General features: G+C 43.6%; 1 protein-coding gene across 1 annotated transcript; it reads left to right on the top strand.

The window, feature by feature from the left end:
• Positions 1-2,919: 2,919 nt before the first annotated feature.
• CXCL12 (C-X-C motif chemokine ligand 12) lies at positions 2,920-16,934 on the top strand. The gene is made up of 5 exons (XM_026851483.1): positions 2,920-2,959; positions 3,661-3,778; positions 7,153-7,239; positions 10,882-10,979; positions 12,755-16,934. Exons 1-5 carry the CDS (start codon positions 2,920-2,922, stop codon positions 12,784-12,786), a joined length of 375 nt encoding a protein of 124 aa, XP_026707284.1. The 3' UTR covers positions 12,787-16,934.
• The last annotated feature ends 230 nt before the right edge of the window (positions 16,935-17,164 follow it).

Raw genomic sequence — 17,164 nt, 5'->3', positions numbered from 1 at the left:
GAGCAGCGAGGGCGCAAGTAGCCAAGGCAAACCCGGGGGCCTCGCCCTCGCCCTGCACGGCAGCATCCTTTACCTGACAGCAAACGGCAGCGGGTATCTTTATAGCAGGGTAAGCATGTCCGGGACCCTACTACCTGAGTGAGGAAACGGCTTTTTCATAGAAAAAGTGGCGTAAGGAGAGAGACCTCACCGGCTTCCAGTGATGAGTGACGTTTTCTGCCTACATCTTTGCATGTCATGTACTGCTTTCAACGCTGATCCGGATGAGGGCTTTAAGGGCTACCTTGTCCTGGAAGGCAGGTGAGCTCAGAATTCTTCCGAGCCACCCTGGTAGCGCTGTATCTGTCTATCACAGCCTCACTTTCCAGGGAAATGGAGCTGTTCCAGTGTTAAAGTTGCGAGCCCTCTCCTGATGTTGACAAATGCACCCTTGGATGAACAGGAGCAAAATGATGCTTCCATCAAATGTTTTGTTTGTTCATGCCCGGCTTGCTTGCCTGGATATAGCTTCCTTCTCCATTCAAGTGCCCAGAGCTTTCCAGCCCGTGCAGCCAGTTACTGATGGTAACTTCACAGCAGAACTGGTAACTCACTTCCCTTTCTGCCCTATTCCAGCATGGTTGAGGCAGGGCAGATCCCTGTGGGGTGAAATAGGTATCATCCAACGTTGCTACGTGGCCACTCCATGAGGGAGATTTTTGTGAGTGCTTTTGTCTCTGGAGAGAATTTGCCAGCAAAAGTGGGTGTTCAGACATAGCAAAACTCAGCTTTGAGTTAGAAAACAGTTAAACTATTTATTACTTTAAAAACCCCCAAACCAAGAACCCTTTGGACCCTTCTAGACAAGACCAAAATGAGTGTTCTGTTTTTCTTTTTATCTAAGGAAATAAGGCTGAAGGGATGACACTGAGATGTCTGAATAGTGTCTGTCTCTTCTGAAACTTGACTTTATTCACCCATTTTAATCAAATGTGCCAGACAGATAAAGGTCTCAAAAGTTCTATGTACCATCAGTTTCATGAAAACTGGTGTTTTCATGTAATAGTGCAATTAACAGACTATGCTAATTTGTCCTTCTGAGAGAATGGCTTCAGCGTTTATTAGACAGCAGAGTGCCCACAGATAATTAACCTTTGCAGTACAAATTTGTAGAATTGGCTTAATCAGCTCTACTGTGCATGGAAAAATTTGTTTTGAATTTTGAAATGAGATAGGGAAGACCAGAAATGTCCCCTTCCCAAATCATTGCCCCCAAATGACCCCTTCCCCCTCCTACTTTATGATGATAAGAGTTCATGTGTCGGAAGATGCCACATACACGAGTTTTCCTTGGATTTCAGCCTTTCTGAGAGCAGAGTGAGCCACAGCCAACCTAGAGTGCTGGAGGGGCAGTGGCAGGAGATACTGGTTCCCTGTTAGAGATGCTGAGAGCTGACCCGGTTGGTGCCTGTGCTGCTGCTCCCTGGTGCTCAGTGCCTGCTGCGGATCGCCAAGCAAGGGGCACAGAAACACCAAAGGGATTCTTGTGCTGGGAGGTGTGTTGGCACTGGGGGTGACAGAAGAACATCAAGTGCTGGGGCTTCCCCTCTTCCTTTCTGTGCTGGATGCCCTTTCTTGAGCAGGAAAAAACTTTTGGGCTCACAGACATGTTAGTCACAGTTAAACTTTCTCTGCTCCTGATTTCAGGTGGTATGTATGGGATTGAAAGTCCCTCTTCCAGTCTCAGGACAGGATTGCTTTCTCAAATCATAGATCTGGACAGTTCATCTCTTGTGTGTTGTTTAGGATAAAGCTTGCTTAAACTTGGTTGATACAAGGTTGAAGAGACACTTCCACTGCAGCTGTGCTGTGTGTTGCATTGACTGCATTCAATTTCAGCCTCCTTTTCCAATACAGACTCACTGATGTGTAGCTATCAGGCACAGATTTGTAGTGGGAAATCCTAGCGCCTTTCTCCCTCCCTTCCACATGCATACTAGTCAGTCTAGTGCATGTTCAGGGGGCTCACCCTGCAGCCTGCCTTCCTCCTCCCCCTGCAGATGGGAGCTACTTCCATTTTTAACTCATAGATTGTATCACTGTTTGGACTCCTATAAAACTGATAGAAAAAGGCCTCAAATTTTGTTAACTTACAGTCCGGATCCTAGTGTGAATCTGGAACAACTCTGCTTACACTGATGAATTCCTTTCTGCTTGCCCAGCCTGCCTGTGGAATCTGATTCTGGCTCGTCTCTTGGTGAAGGCACTTGGAAGACAGGGCTTTCCCTCCCGAGAACAGGGTAATTTCATCCTGTTGTCTGTGGTTCTATGTGCTAGGGACAGGCATTACTATATGTGCAATATATGCAGATCAGATGCACTTTGAAAAGCTGTCTCTTTTCTCACCTTCCTAGATGGCATTTTAGGGATTCCAAGCCTTTCCCTGCTTTTTAGCTCTCCATCTGCCTTTAAGCAAACTGGGTTTGGATGCTGCGAGTGCTCCTGTGTGGCTAAATAAACAGGACGGCAGTTTGCCATGTTGAATCTAAAGCCCTGTCAAATGTAGATCTGACCATCTACAGCATGAGCCAGACCTTATGGGTTAGGTATATGAATTTAATTCCTCCCAGAGGCTGAATACCGCTCCACTGGGAAATTGTTTAAAATCTTAGGAAGCTCTTTCTAGACTTCCAGGCAAGACTTCTGTGTTTGTATTTTAGCGTGCACGGAGCTTTGAAGCTTTGAGGCTTCCGCACAGAGTGAGGACCTTATTTATGTGCACTTGTTTGCCAGTAATTAAGCTCTCCCATGGAGAAGTCAGGTAGCAGAACTGCATCAGAGGCTGTGGTGAGCAAGCGCCAGGCTGCTTTTCTCTGTTCTGCATGCATATACATGGATGATTTTTAGCCTAGGGAGCTAAACTTAATTCTGTCCCTAGTGATGCCGGCGACAAACCTCTCATCCAGTCTGGTGGTCCCTGGTTAGTATATGGAGAGTGCACTGTCTGGTAACTGCTCGATCGCTTTTACTTTGCCACAGGCTGGGGGTTCAAAAGACTCCAAATCTCTCCTGCCAAACCAGTGTGATCTCGCATCTCCGAGTCGCACCTCCTTGTGCGAATATCTCGACTGGGAGTAAAGGTTGGCAGTAGTGGAAAGGTCAGCCGCTGGGCCCTGGGAAAGCCTGAAAGACTCAGGGCTTTTCTGTAGCCAGTAAGTCCCCCGTGAAAAAATCCTGCACCTGAGCCGAGCGGTTTTGATCTGAACTCTTTGGAATTCATCGCTTTCTTCTGGCTACCTTCTAATTTGGCCTCGGGTCAAAATCATTTGACAAGAACAACACTGAGGACAAGTGCCCCCTCTTTTGGCCTTTATCTTGTCTAATTACCAGGAGCATCCCTGCACAATGGAGCGGCTCCTTATTCTAATCTCTTCTTCTTTACTTATCTCCATTTTGTGCCCCTCTTTTGTCTTCCAAAATCCCGCGCACTGTTATTGAAAGGCTGGGTAAAATGATTGTGCTGTGAGCTGTGGGCAAATGCCCTCCCAAAGCTACAGCTTTTCTATGCCTTTTTTCACCTGCATATTTGAAAAGAGTTTCTGTCGGCCCTGGTCTGTGTATCTGTGCTGCTGACTGGGAGCAAGATGGAGTAACGTGTCCTTTCTCTCCCGTGTCCTGCAGAGAAACCTGTCAGCCTGACTTACCGATGCCCCTGTCGATTCTACGAGAGCAACGTGGCAAGAGCCAACATCAAGCACCTCAAAATCCTCTCAACACCCAACTGCTCACTTCAGATTGTGTAAGTCACGCTTTCCAGCTGGGTATAAATCTCAGGTGTCAAAAAGAAAAGTAACACAGCTGGTTCCTGATTTGGTGGCTGCAATTCTGTCTCATGCCATGATTTCCAATTTGTCTCTTCACCCCACATGTCAGATACAGCCGGATCCTGCTTTACCCCACACAAAGTAGCCCAGTTAGATGCTTTCCAACTGTGTTCTACCTCTGTGATCTGCCTGTTACTATGACCCCATGTCCTGTTCCCCCATTGGGTATGTGAGAAGGAATGTCAGACAGGCTGTCCATTGCCTTGGATGTGGAGCTTCACACCTTGGGGGAAAGACTACAGTGGTCTGAGTCTTCTAATGCTCCACTTCTCCATAAAGAGGAGCTAAATAAGCAAAAAGGAATTCCTGGATTTCCTGTAGACTCCACAGGAGGTACAGACCCTAAACATGCTGGCCTGATCTAGGGACACACTTAACAGGCAGTGACTGACTCCACTAAATCACAGATCACAGCAAGACAGAAATGATGGATTCCCAACAGAAAAATAACCTCTTCATTTCTGATGAAAAAGAAACACTTATTTTCAGGAAAAAATGGGGTTGTAGATTTGCATGTGTGTGTTTTTAGGAAGGTCCTTTTGGTTCATTTGTTCATTGGTTATGCTCTCCCTCCTCTCCCAACTTCAAATTCTTCAGAAGAGAAAAAATAGCATTCATCTTTTCATTGCAAGGGAGCCTTACTACTATCAACTTCTGCTGACCTCTGCAAGAGGGTCTCAGTGATTAGATTGGGTTTCTGTGCAGTGCTCCCATCACTAGATCTGTCTTCTATTCATGTCAGGCTCTTCCAGTTGCAACTCAAATGCTGTAGAAATCCATTATTTGTCATCCAAAACATTTCTGCACTCAGAAAACTGATGTGGTTTCATGAGATTTCTCAGGAGTGTACAGATATGTTGAAGAGCATGTATCCATTCATGATCCAGTTTATATTCATATGATTTTTTTCTTTTTTAAATCACTCTAGGTAGATCATACAAATTTTCTCATGCATGCTTCTGCCTTAGGATTTGGTGGAGGAGGACAGTGAGAAAAATATAACCCTCAGCTGACAAATAATTTCCTTTCACAAAAATGGTAAAACCAGCTGTGACTAACTCTGACCTCTAAACAGTTTTGGAGGCAAGCATCCAAAATGCAGTAGTGTATGGATTTGTACTCTGGGACTGTTAATGGATGTCATAAGGGTCCCAGTACTAAGGCTTTGTAGAGGATTTGGAATTTTCTGGAGTAGTTCCAAGAAAAGACAGGCATTTAAGAAAGGATAGAATATACATTTATCTCTTAATTAACATGGGATCGTAGTCATTAGATATAGGTAAGAGCATCAAATGCAGAAACTAAACAGTTCATGTTCTGGTCCATTCCTGACACAAATGTGTGTGTTTCCAATGTGATTTGGTGGCACACAGAAAACATGAACCTGTAATTCACCATCTTTTGTTGTAATTCACCATCTTTTGTTACTTTAAAGGTACTTAAAAACTCGCCTCCAAATACCCCGGAAGCATCATGGGTTTGAATTAGGTCTTTAATGAAGAAGCTGAAATGGAACCAAAATTAACATAAATTTCTCATCTTGATTTTTAGCATACTCTGCATTTAGTGGATAAGCTTTATACAGTGAAAGTGTAGGTAACTTTAAAACTACCATTTTTAGGAACAGAGAATCTCAGTAAAATCATGTAGCTTCAAGGAAAGGGGTTTTTTGTTTTTTTGCACCCTTTATGGTTGAGGGAAATTATACCTGAACAAAAAGCCTAAGAGCAGGCTTTTCTATTGGATGTCATCTCTTCAAATCTAGAAAATCTTTTCTTTGCATGTCTACTTCTAGAAAGCCCACCCTAAATTAATTCTCTGGTTTTCAGTACAGGAAAATAGGCATTTTTAGCATGCAATTAATTGCATCCTAAAGTAGACATCTAACACAGTTCAGATTTAACACTCCATACAATTGCCTAAGTCTCTGCTGTGACTGTACAAGGAGCAAGGGCTGACAGGCTCAGAAATGTTCTAAAAACTAAACGTCTTAATATGAGGTGAGAGGGACTGCATTGCATGTGGCTGGAGGCTAGTTACCTATGCTTTTGGTTCCATACCCTGCGAGTTCCCAGGCATTGCTAACATCAGCAGTTCCATTCTTACTCTCTGTTGGTATCACTTCACTGGAAATACTCCAGCTTGGCACTGCTGTAAGGAAATATGAATTGGGCCCATTCATCTCTTTATTGGCGCAGGGCTTGCAAGACTGGCTCTTCGATGTGTTTATGTTACAGCTGTGTTCTTGCATAACTTCAGACCAGGGAGCCTTTTTGACCTGTTATTTCTTACGCCATAGTTTTATATTCTGCAGATTTCATTTTACAAAGTGGGAAACATTTTGGCTTCCATCCAGCAAAATGCTTAAACAAATACTGAACTTATTCCTATGGGCATTTCCATGAAATTGCTGCTCTTGGCACTTTTGCATGGCAGGCAGCCTGTTTAAGGGGAAATTTCTGAGCAGCTGGGGCAGAGGCAGGGTGCTTCAGGGAACATAGGAGATCACAGCACTCTCAAAGAGGCCCTGAGATGCCTGAAGGGTGAGACCTGCCGATGCGGGTGAAAAACTATTTCTACTGCTTCTGTATGAAAGATGCAGATAGCCCAAATGCCATATTCACAGAGAAGTCAAATCAGCTAAACAGGGAAGTGCAGCTTGGACATCCAGGAGAAAATCCCTCAGGAGGTTTTTGCTTTTGTTTTCTAGTGCTGAGTGAATACATGAGGGAGAACTTGCCTCTGGCACTATGGTACTTCCAGTTGTTTTCTTGCCATCAACCTGTTAGTTCAGTCTTGTATAAAACAGAAAGCCAAGAGTGACCAAACCCTTTCAGAACACACAAGAGGTATGGTTTCATGCCTGTTCTCAAAACATGTCAAATTTCAATTTTGGGTTGAATCTTAAAGCTGTTCTTTGCAAAAATGACCTGTATTTACCATGTCAGTATTTCCAAATCAAATTTAGCTGTTGTTGGCACTGAACTCATAACAGCCCAGGTATGAATTGGAAAACTTAGATTCAAACTCTCTATCTATCCTGCCCCTACATGCATCCCAGTACAGACTGCAAGAATCCACATCAGAGGAGACAGATGGTACCAGTGCTTTGAAACCAGTGGTATTTATCATAGTGCCTTGAGGATGGCAGGGACAACCCATGCTCTTCATGGGTTAACTGAGAGCAGGACCGGCACCCAAGGAAAATAAAGCATCTGGGGGTGGGTAGTGGGTGTGGGCTGAGGAGCAGTTACACACTAGACTCACTCTGACTTTTCTCCTTTGGCAGTGCAAGGCTCAAGAGCAACAGCAAGCAAGTGTGCATTGATCCCAAGTTAAAGTGGATCCAGGAGTATCTGGAAAAAGCTTTAAACAAGTAAGACAAGCGACAAATGGACTTAACACCTAACATCCTGAGTTATTAAAGGGTAGAACATTAAGGGCTGGCTTTTACCATGTGGACAAAGTACTCATGGAATCAGATATTGCTTTGAAGATGGGTTTGGAGTTGACCTAGTCTGTATGAAAACAACAGCTTCTAGTATATTCTAAATGTGAGGCAAAATCTATCCTTATGAATCTGTTCTGGGGTACCCAGCTCATCCTCTTTTAAAAAAAAGTCGTTCTCCCAAGGAAAAGGCTTCCTTTATGCCCCCTCTTCCCCAAGCCAAACTACAATTACTTCAGAATTTATATTGTTCCAGTTTCTTTGGAGCCCCTCTCCATGTTACACTGTGGGGGTCTGTTTGCACAGGCAGCTGAGGCCTAGGGGGTCTTGGCACTAAAAATTGTTTCTCTGCTGGGCAGTGTAGAGTGCTATTAATATCAGCCAAGGCGAGATGCGCTGCCATGAATAAGGGTCTCCCACAAGGCCAGGGGAAAACCAACCATACTTGGCAAATTCAGACTTTTTAAATCTATTTTTATTCCCCTTGAAAGTGGGTGATCCTGGCTACTCTGAGGTGGACCCAGCCTGTCTCAGTTCAATTTTACGGTGAGCAAGAGCAGCACAGAGAACATTTCTGTGCTGAATTGCAGGGCAGGGCTCCAGCCTTCTGGGATGGAAGATGAGACAAGTGATGGTACAAAGAATTTCCTTTCTTGCCTAGAGCCCTGGGCTGTGCCTGATCCAACAGCAGCATTTTGGCCAGCAAGCCTACCTGTGCACTCAGTATCCCTCTCACCACATTCCCACCCCTCAGTAACCACTGAACCTTTACTCCCCCTGCATCTGTAGGGTAAAAGCAGGGCTGGAATCCAGTCATTTGCAAAAGCAATGCATTCTTGGAGAAATGTGGGGAAGGGTATTGCCTCAGGGGAGATGTGAGGCAGTACAGGTAGCTGAATGCCCTCCACTGTTTGATTTGTAAATGCATTTGCCAAACAACAAGTAGAGTTTAAAAAAAAAAAGTCTTTGTTCCCCTGTGTTTTTACAATAAGCAGAGGGGGAAAATGCAAAAATCCATAAGCAGAGAGATTGCTCCATGTGGCCCTTTCAAGACCACACTGGGGCCAAGAGTGAGGAGGGAAGGAAGCCAGCTAACAAACTGACTGTGATTCCAGCCCTGACAGCTCTTCCCATCTCATCCAATGCTCAGTGCCTTCTTTGCTGCCACTGCTCAGCCCCTTTGTCCTTTGGGCAAATTCTCTGCAGGATAATCCAGGTTAATGGTGCCAGGATGGTTTTGAATTTAGGCACAACTGAATCCAAGAGCAGGATGTGGTCCATGCTGACTCTCCTAGGGGCTTGAGCTACTTTGTTTTCCAACGTGGGAAAATCCTCAAGCCCCTGCCTAAGTTTCTGTTTGCTGTCATCCCCAATGAAGTTCTTGGTGCTGTTCATAAGACCTGAAACTTAGGAGGCATTTAAGAAATTTGTAGGGTTGGGCAAATGTGACTATGTGCTCAGATCCTGCCTGCCTCACTTAGGGGAACAACTCAGCTGGAACATGTTCTGCTCTCACTTCCGCTAGTGAAGATCTGGGGCCAGCTCTACTGAAACCAGTGAGCCCATGCCTGATCTCCAGCCAGATTCTGGGTCTTGTTTACCTAGTGCTAATCTATAAGCAATTCTACTAATTTGGTGGATTTCATCATGGTTTGCATTGAGTAACAGAAGAGAATTTGGTCCCAGCTCTGTGAAATAAAATGAAAGAAAGCATATATCTCCAGCACCTAATCCTGTAATCATGGCATTGTTTTCATTTTCCAACTAGTAATGCTAGCACCGGTGGCATTTTCATGCTTCACAGACAGTCAGAACTCTGTCTGCAGCATTTTCACAAAGCATGTTTTTGATATATTTTAGTGCACAGCTCTGACTTCTTCAGTGAAATGTACTTTGGAATATATTTATAGTGCATCAAACAATTCATATATTTGAATTGGAGCCATATGAATGTTGGTAGTTTAAAACACCGATATCCCTCTAAACTACTAACAGCTTGTAAAATAAATATATATAGATCTATAAATGTTAATGTAGCTATCAATTTCAATCAGCCATATATTATATTTTTTCACTTGTACTGAAATTGTATGAAATGTGACATTACCCTATATGCACTAGCAATAAAATGGCTAATTGTTTCATGTTATGAAAACCCAATTGTACATGGGAATTTATTTTTCTGGAATAAAATCAATACGTTTTGTAGAAAGGGCTCTTGTAATTGCTTAAGTGAAATCCAAACTGTCAAGACATCTTAATCTATACCAGTGCTTCAATATGAGAGTATCTTCTGTGCTGTCATCTGCAGCTAAGGGCAAAGAAAAAGTCATAGAATATAGTAGTCTGATACAGTTGATTGTGAAACCAGAGATGGCTTTTAGTAGGGAGTTATTTTGATCACTAATTCTGCTTAGCCTTTATTATTGCTTTATATTCATCACATCTCCATGTAATATACACACTTATGAGACATCTGTAAAATACATTCAAGCTATCAAGAATCCAAATTTCTTAACTGGCTTTAAAAATCATTGCGCAGCTGCTGTGGCCAACATCATTCAACGTTCATCCATGTTATAGGCAAGGGGCAAATCAGTCCTTTCTTGAAATAATTAACAAATCCTGTATCACTTCCAGGCAATCCCTGTCATAATTTGCAGTACATTGACTGCCTTCTTCTTCCTTAATGCAAGGATATGCAAGATCAGACCCTTGCAGAGTTATCAGAGCCCAAAATAAACAGACACCAGCTTGTCTGCTGTCATGTTAATACAGTCCCACCTCAGAGCTTCCCTTAGTCTGAGATGCTGGAGTTCATTAAGCTCAGTGGCTACTTCTGGCACAGACGAGAGAACTGATGGATCTGGAAAAGATAGAAAAGTCAAATAGAAAGACTGCTGGGAGAAAGGAAAGGAAACTCCCAGCTTCTAGGAGCTGACTGTGATGGGAGCCAAGTCCTGCTGTTGCCTTCCTACACAGCATTTGTAAACCCTGGTGTGACTGCTCGTCCTAGTTTCTGACCTCATTTGTAAATAAGGGCTGAAGTACAACATGCCAAAACAACTACCTCCTGGTACTCTACTAAGCCTGTGCTGGGTGAATGCCCCACACAGTGGAGGACAATGTAGGTGACTACCTTTACAACCTTGTTTTAAGGCACTAAATGTCCACAAATTCCATAGAGTAACCACCAGTTCTTGTTGATTGATGTCAGTTGGAATGCTGGGTGGGAAGCCAGAAATCCATCCACCCTCTGCTTTCAGTTGTACCTTGGGGTCTACTATGTGGATGGTGAGGCTCCTGGCTGACAAGTTCTGGCAGGCATTTGGGGAGACTTTGGTGTTTTGGGGAAAAGAGTTGTTCTGGCCTCAGAATTTGTAAATGTCCTGTCACCAGGGAACTTCCATTTGCCTAGCATTCCTCTGAGGCAGAGGGTATATGAAAGGGCATGTTACCTTGGTTTGCACCCTGCCAGCAGGATGTGAAGGGACCATGGGATAAATGTGAATAAGGCCTTTGTATATGAATAATTTATGGCAGTCTTTTTGTATTTTTCTTTTAATTTAGACCACGTCATCGCACTCATAAAAAAAAGCAACAGAAGAAACGGGGCCCACTCTGCCCTTCCCGTGCAACACCACTAAAGTCTCCAGGGAGAAAGAATGGTAGGAGGCATTAGTTTCTGAGCTGGGATACCTCAGATTCAAGTCCCTGCTCTTACACTGACCATCTTATGTGACCTTCGGCAAATATATTAGCCTATCCAGACTTCCATTTTTTCCCATATTTGTTGAGGGATAACATCTGTACTCTCCCTTCAAAGGGGAAAGTTTTCTCATTTTACAGATGGGAAAATGGACACCCAAAGAGGCCAAAATAACCCCGAAGCAAAGCCAAAGTCAAAACATGGTAAAGGTTTTGGAAGCTCTATTTCTTTTAGCTGGCCATATTCCTGCAATACCAAACTGACAGAGTTAAACTGTAAATAACAGCTGTGAATTTGTCACTGTTTTTTTTGACAAATGACAAGTGAAATGCTGGGTGGTGACAACATGATTTGCTGTGTTGGTGACTGGTTGACACCTCTCCTATGGGAGATGCTCAGCAAGTCCCAGAGAATGGTGTTACATACACCAATGCTCTGGATGTCCCAGGTTTTTTCCTACCAGGATGGTGTGTCCTGCCTGCCTGCACCGGTAGGTGTTGGGATATTGGAAAAGATATCTTCAGAGAGGAAAATTTTGCTCATGGCTTAGTCATCCTCTTTATACCTGGATGAATTTTCCAAGGCTACCCTCACTGAGAGTAGCCACAGCTGTGTCTGACTGTGGTCACACAGTCTTAGCTGTCCAGCAGGCATTGAAAGGGATGTTTGTTCTGATCCTGTAGGCTAGACAAGACATGCTGGGACAGCAGGGGTTTTGAATACCTGGTGTTTACTCTCTGACACTTGTAACTGAGCCTTAGTGACCTCATCTAGATTGCAAAAGGCCAGTCAGTCTGGAGCAGGAGTAGGGGTCACTTCAGACAAACCCTGGAGGCCACCAGCACAGACTGGCTCCTTATTCCGAGTGAACCCTGCACACAATACACTTGTACCTTGCTGTGATGCCTAACACACCACTCCCCCTGGGTACCATGCTCACACTGAGCATGGGAGACTTGATTTTTCTGTCTCCTACCCTGAACTCCCTACCTCTGCACTTAACACCTCACACATTTACTGTACAGCGTGTGGCTGCTCGTCCTCCCCATCATCCCACCTTCACAGGGCAACTGGTCACCACAAGCTGTGATGTGCTACCCAGCAGCTCACAGCAGGTGAGGTTCCAGAGCAGGGAGGCCATGGGGATGGCTCCTGGCTGGGCAGCACACTCAGGGGCCTCGCTTTTTAGCCACACTATGGTGCGAGCTAAACACCAACAAGAGCAGAGCATGGGCTGTGCTCTGTTCCCCCATTCACAGAGATCTGGAACCCTGTGGAGCTGTCCGTGATCTCCAGCAGAGCTGTAGGGTAGGGGTAGGTAGAGGAGACATTATCAGTGCATTTGCTCCACTACTGGGGCTGCTCACTTTTTTTTTTTTTTTTTTTTTTTTTTAACCAATTGTCTTTGCCCACTGATAATTCCCTGCTCTGGCTTTCTAGTCCAGAATAAGCTTCCTAGCCAGCCTTCCTTCTATGTTAGCTCTGAACACCTTACTAACTGTGATGAGCACAACCTGCCCAAAATAACTCCCATTACTGGGTTTGCCCTGCTGGGTACCTAGTAGCTGCTTGTGGAGAACTTCCCCCAAAATGTTTGGCAAATACTGGTTGGAGGGGCTGCAAAATGCCTTTGGTTAATCCAGACACAGATTTGCTGTTTGACTAGGCCTGATATCAAAGCTTTTGCAACTGAAATAAACCTTAATAGTGTTTCACTCTGTTCTTCATCAACAGGAGGTTCAAGATGTAAGAGGCAAGCATTGTAAGCCGTCTACAGGATTTCTTACTGTAGGACCCAGAGAGCAGATAACCAGTATTAGGGAATGAATACATTTCACTATTACCGTGCAGCACAAAAGCAACGCTTCATACATTTCCAAAGGTTTTTTATGTTTGGGTTTGGGTTTTTTTGTGGGTTGGGTTTGTTTTTTTTTTTTTGCACAAATTGGCTTGCTTTCACAGTGCTATTTTTATATAGTAAGATGTAACTATTTGAGAAAAAGATGTTTTTATACATAAAAATAAACATATTTTTATGAAAAAATATGTTTATTACCTGGCACTGAGGGCAGATATGAATTTAAACTAACCCTATGTTATTACATAATATTTTATTTCCTTTGCTATGTAGAGGTCCTGCTTTATTTAACTTTCTTTTGGTTCATGCAAGTCTGGAGTTTTAAACCTAGAAGGACATGAACTGTACAGTGCAATGATGTTGTGTAAGTAGTGGAGGAACTCATTGCTTCCAGAAGTCACCAAGGCAAAGAACATAGGAAGGCTAAAAGGCATCAGACATTGATGAAAGTGGACAACATTACCATGGGTGGCATTTATAGGTATTTTGGGTGAGAGATTAAACTCGGGGCTACAGGGCTAAAGCCCTTCTCTGAAGATTAGAGACCTTGGTGACAGCTATGAGCAACTGGGTCAATGTACATTTGGTGTATTACAAGGTGCTAGTACTTGATTTGTAGTAGTTATATTAGGAGCCACAACACTGATCTGATGTCACCTGTCATTTCCTATGTTCTTGTGCTTCTGATGACAAATTCTAGCACAAAAAAGAATGGTTTATTAAAGGTCTCACCACAAGATCATGTTGCAAGTTGGAGGAGTCAGATATGCTGCCATGCACCAGGTGTCTCTTCCCACCCAGACACAGGAGGTGGCTTCAGCTCGCCTGGCTAATTTTGCACTGAAGTAGGCAGAGATGCATTCACGTGACCTTTCACCAAGGAAGCTGTGGCCTCGACTATTGAACAGTCACATGTACCTGAGAGCAGTACCATCTTTGATTGCTCCAGAGATACCTAGAAGAGGATGTCTGGCCATATCTTTGGAGAAGAGATGCCTGGGGCAAGAGAGGGTCTGACCAATTTGTGGAAGGAGTGGTGTATCTTGGGTGTGAAAATGAAGGCTAGTGCTCATTGTTCACCAATGGTCGTGGCCCTGTTTGCTGGTGAACAGGATAGCCTCTGTAATTTCCTTTGCAAAGTACACCCAGGGACAGGTACCACATGTTGCACCAATCCCCTCAGTCAGAAATGTTTTTCTCCCAATTCTTACCTATATACACGATATCTTTGCTATATAGTGTATTGAAAAACACCTGCAGTACTGCAATAATGTTTTACTGTGCACTGGGATCTGGGCAGAAGCAAATTTGTGCAGCACAGTGCTTGTGTTTGTATGTATCTGTGTGTATTGTAAACAAAAAAATCTAAGATTGTGGGGGTTGATTTTGAGCCGGTTGCTTCGGAAGAAATCTTCTTTATTCCCTGCAGCCTGTGTTGGGAATACTGAGGGGGGTGTTTCACTAAGCTCTCCTTTTTGTGGCAGGCATCTTTAGTGCCAAAGAGATGCTTTGGCTAGCCAGGGACTGCCTTATTTCCATGTGGATTCAGGTAAAAATCTTGTATTTTCCTCTCTGTGAAACAGTGCTATTACGGAGAGTGCTTCAGCTGGGACCACATCACCTCATTTGCTCTAAAGTAGAAATCAACTGCTGTGCCTAAAATGTATGTCTGTGTGATTTTTACATTCCTTCTATTGTTATCATTGCCAGTGTGGTGATTTTAAGTATATTGTGTCTCTTTTTTGAAAGGTCTGATACCACTGTACTTGATGAGAATTGGGTATTGATTTAGCGTGAGAAAGGTCAGATCCTCTGTAAGACACTGTAAGTGTAAAGACAGACAGAACTTTTATGAGAAAATTAGTTTCTTATATCTTCCCCAGACTGTACTTTATATCCTAGGGTCCATCTCCTGTCCCCATACATGCACCTGCAATTGCTAGTAGTTTGTCAGAGGCAGACATGTGAGTGTCAAAGCCAAGAATGTCTGTCTTTGGACAAAATGTCGAATCTTGGTTCTGATACAGACCTGGAGCTTGTCCTTCTCATGCAGGAAGGTGCATTCTTCACACATGCTTCCCATCAAAGGACAGCTTCAGGTCTGATCGATTTCTATTGGAGTAAACAGATAATTAAATATTCCTCTGATTTTGATTCAGCAGCATACCTTGCTAATGATGATAGGGGCCATGAAGATTTTGTTTCTAGCGGAAATATTTTCTCTCCAGTGAAAAGATAGGGTAGGTAGATGTGACTACAGCCTTGCCAGCGCTCTGCTGCAGTCCTTGTTAACAGGGAGTGAATCTGCAGTCAGCACCAGCAGGGAAAGGTGTCTGGGGACATGCCAACCTCCTCACATTACAGCCTGGGAAAACAGACCACTTTGACAGAGGCACTGAGATGGGCAGTGCTGGAGCACCCCAGCCAAACCCTGGGGTCCTAGCTCTGGACAGTACAGCCAGGTGCCAGAGTTACTGCAGGAAATGGGGTTACCTGTTAACCTTCTCTTCTGGGGGCACACTAGTGAGTGTTGCAAGGGTAGACTGTGCTAAAGGAAGGGCTTTTTGCTCCTGGGAGAAATGCATGAGTAGCAGTGGGAAGGAAAGGGACTCCCTGCAAGGCTAGGGAACATTGACAGTCAGGTGGTGGTTGTCTGTGTGCCTGTGGGCTGTCTGCCCCTGGCATTCCTTGAGACTCACACTGTGACCTGGGCCCTGACATCGCTGCGCTGGTGACAATTCACTACTTGTGTAGCTGAGACCACTCAGGGCATGGGGCTGATCTTGGGCACCAACACCCTCCCTCACCTGGGCAAGGTTGAACACAGCATGAATACAGGGGTGGCACAGACCCGGCCAGGATTAACTGAATAATGTAACCAAGTAAATTAAGTGAGAACCTGATAAAAGCTTTCTCCCGCTTTAAACCAAAATTCAACCTTGAGCAGGAAGCTTTGCTTCTTGCATGACACATTGGAAAGAGCATCCATGCCCTTCACACTAGAGAAGTCAATTACTCGGCTGCCCCAACTTCCCTGTGCTACCCTGTGCATCACATGCTGTTCCTCTCCTGTGCACACCATAGTCTCAGGCTGAGAAGCAGCACTAGCAGAAACCTGCTCTGGGAGAACACTTCATTTTCCTTTCTGCCTGTAACTGTTGACCAAAGACTGAATCAGGGAACGGAAGCATGGGGAGATAGGAGTGATGTAGGGACCACACATCAAGAGGAGGGGAAAGAGAACACTGAACTGGTGCTGAAAAAGCAGCTTCCGTAAATGTGAAATCATCACGTGGTATTTTCAATGTGCAGCTGGCAAATCCTAAGGTTGAATATTTTTTTTTAAAGAATAGATGGTATTTATTGCTGTGCCAATTTTTATTTATACTAGCTTTATACTTGTATGTATGAATATCTTATCTGAATTCTGCCTGAGGAAGGATGAAAGGTGACTTTCTGATGTGTTTTTAACTAAGGTGTTTGAGCAAAGGTGACTGTTCATTTTGCAATGAAGGCTATATTGGAAGTTAAATATAAACATTTCGTTGAAAATGCAGTTCCTATAGAAGTTTTTGTTGCTATTTCCCCTTCATTAGCATCTAGAGGGTTCTTCTTTTCTCTGGCAACTTGTTTTGAGTGCTGTGATTTATAGTAGCCAGAGGTTTCTGAGAAGTCACCTAAAATCTGGCTTTTTTTCTTTACCAACATCCCACCAAGACAAGCCTTGTCTGCAAACATGAAACTGGTGGCCACAGAGAAGAAAACATGTATCATGATGAAAGGGCTGCATGAACCTCCTGTCTTCCAATTCTTAAGAACTCAGTGTTGTCAGATTGTGGTAAATACTGTACTTTATATTTTTATTAAGTAAAAAGAAATATCTTCCCAAATAATGTGAAAAGGGTTTTGTATTTGTGTTCCTGTAAGGCAGCTTTTTTGGAGGAGTTATATTATGCTTTTGAAATTACTCCTTTCATATTTTTAAAATAAACCCTTTTATATTGTTGTAATTTCTCCCATAAATGTGTATGTACTTAAAATTTTCTTAATAAAAATGTCTATCTAAATGAAATTGTTACTTGCTTCTGATTTTTTTCTTCCTCACAAACAGCTAAAAGCTTCACATCAGAAAAACCATTCAGATATAGTTTAAGTGTCCAGTTTCAAGGATGCTTCTTGTAGCCCCATGGGATCAGACTCTCAAGGAAACCACAGGGTTTGGCAGGGAGCAGCAGCCTAGAAGATTGAAATGTGCCATCTTCAAAAGGAAAGGCTTAACAAAAGCT

Source organism: Athene cunicularia (assembly GCF_003259725.1).
Source record: "Athene cunicularia isolate RWA chromosome 6 unlocalized genomic scaffold, athCun1 chr6_part1, whole genome shotgun sequence".
Taxonomy (NCBI): domain Eukaryota; kingdom Metazoa; phylum Chordata; class Aves; order Strigiformes; family Strigidae; genus Athene; species Athene cunicularia.
This window is presented reverse-complemented; position numbering and strand designations above follow the sequence as displayed.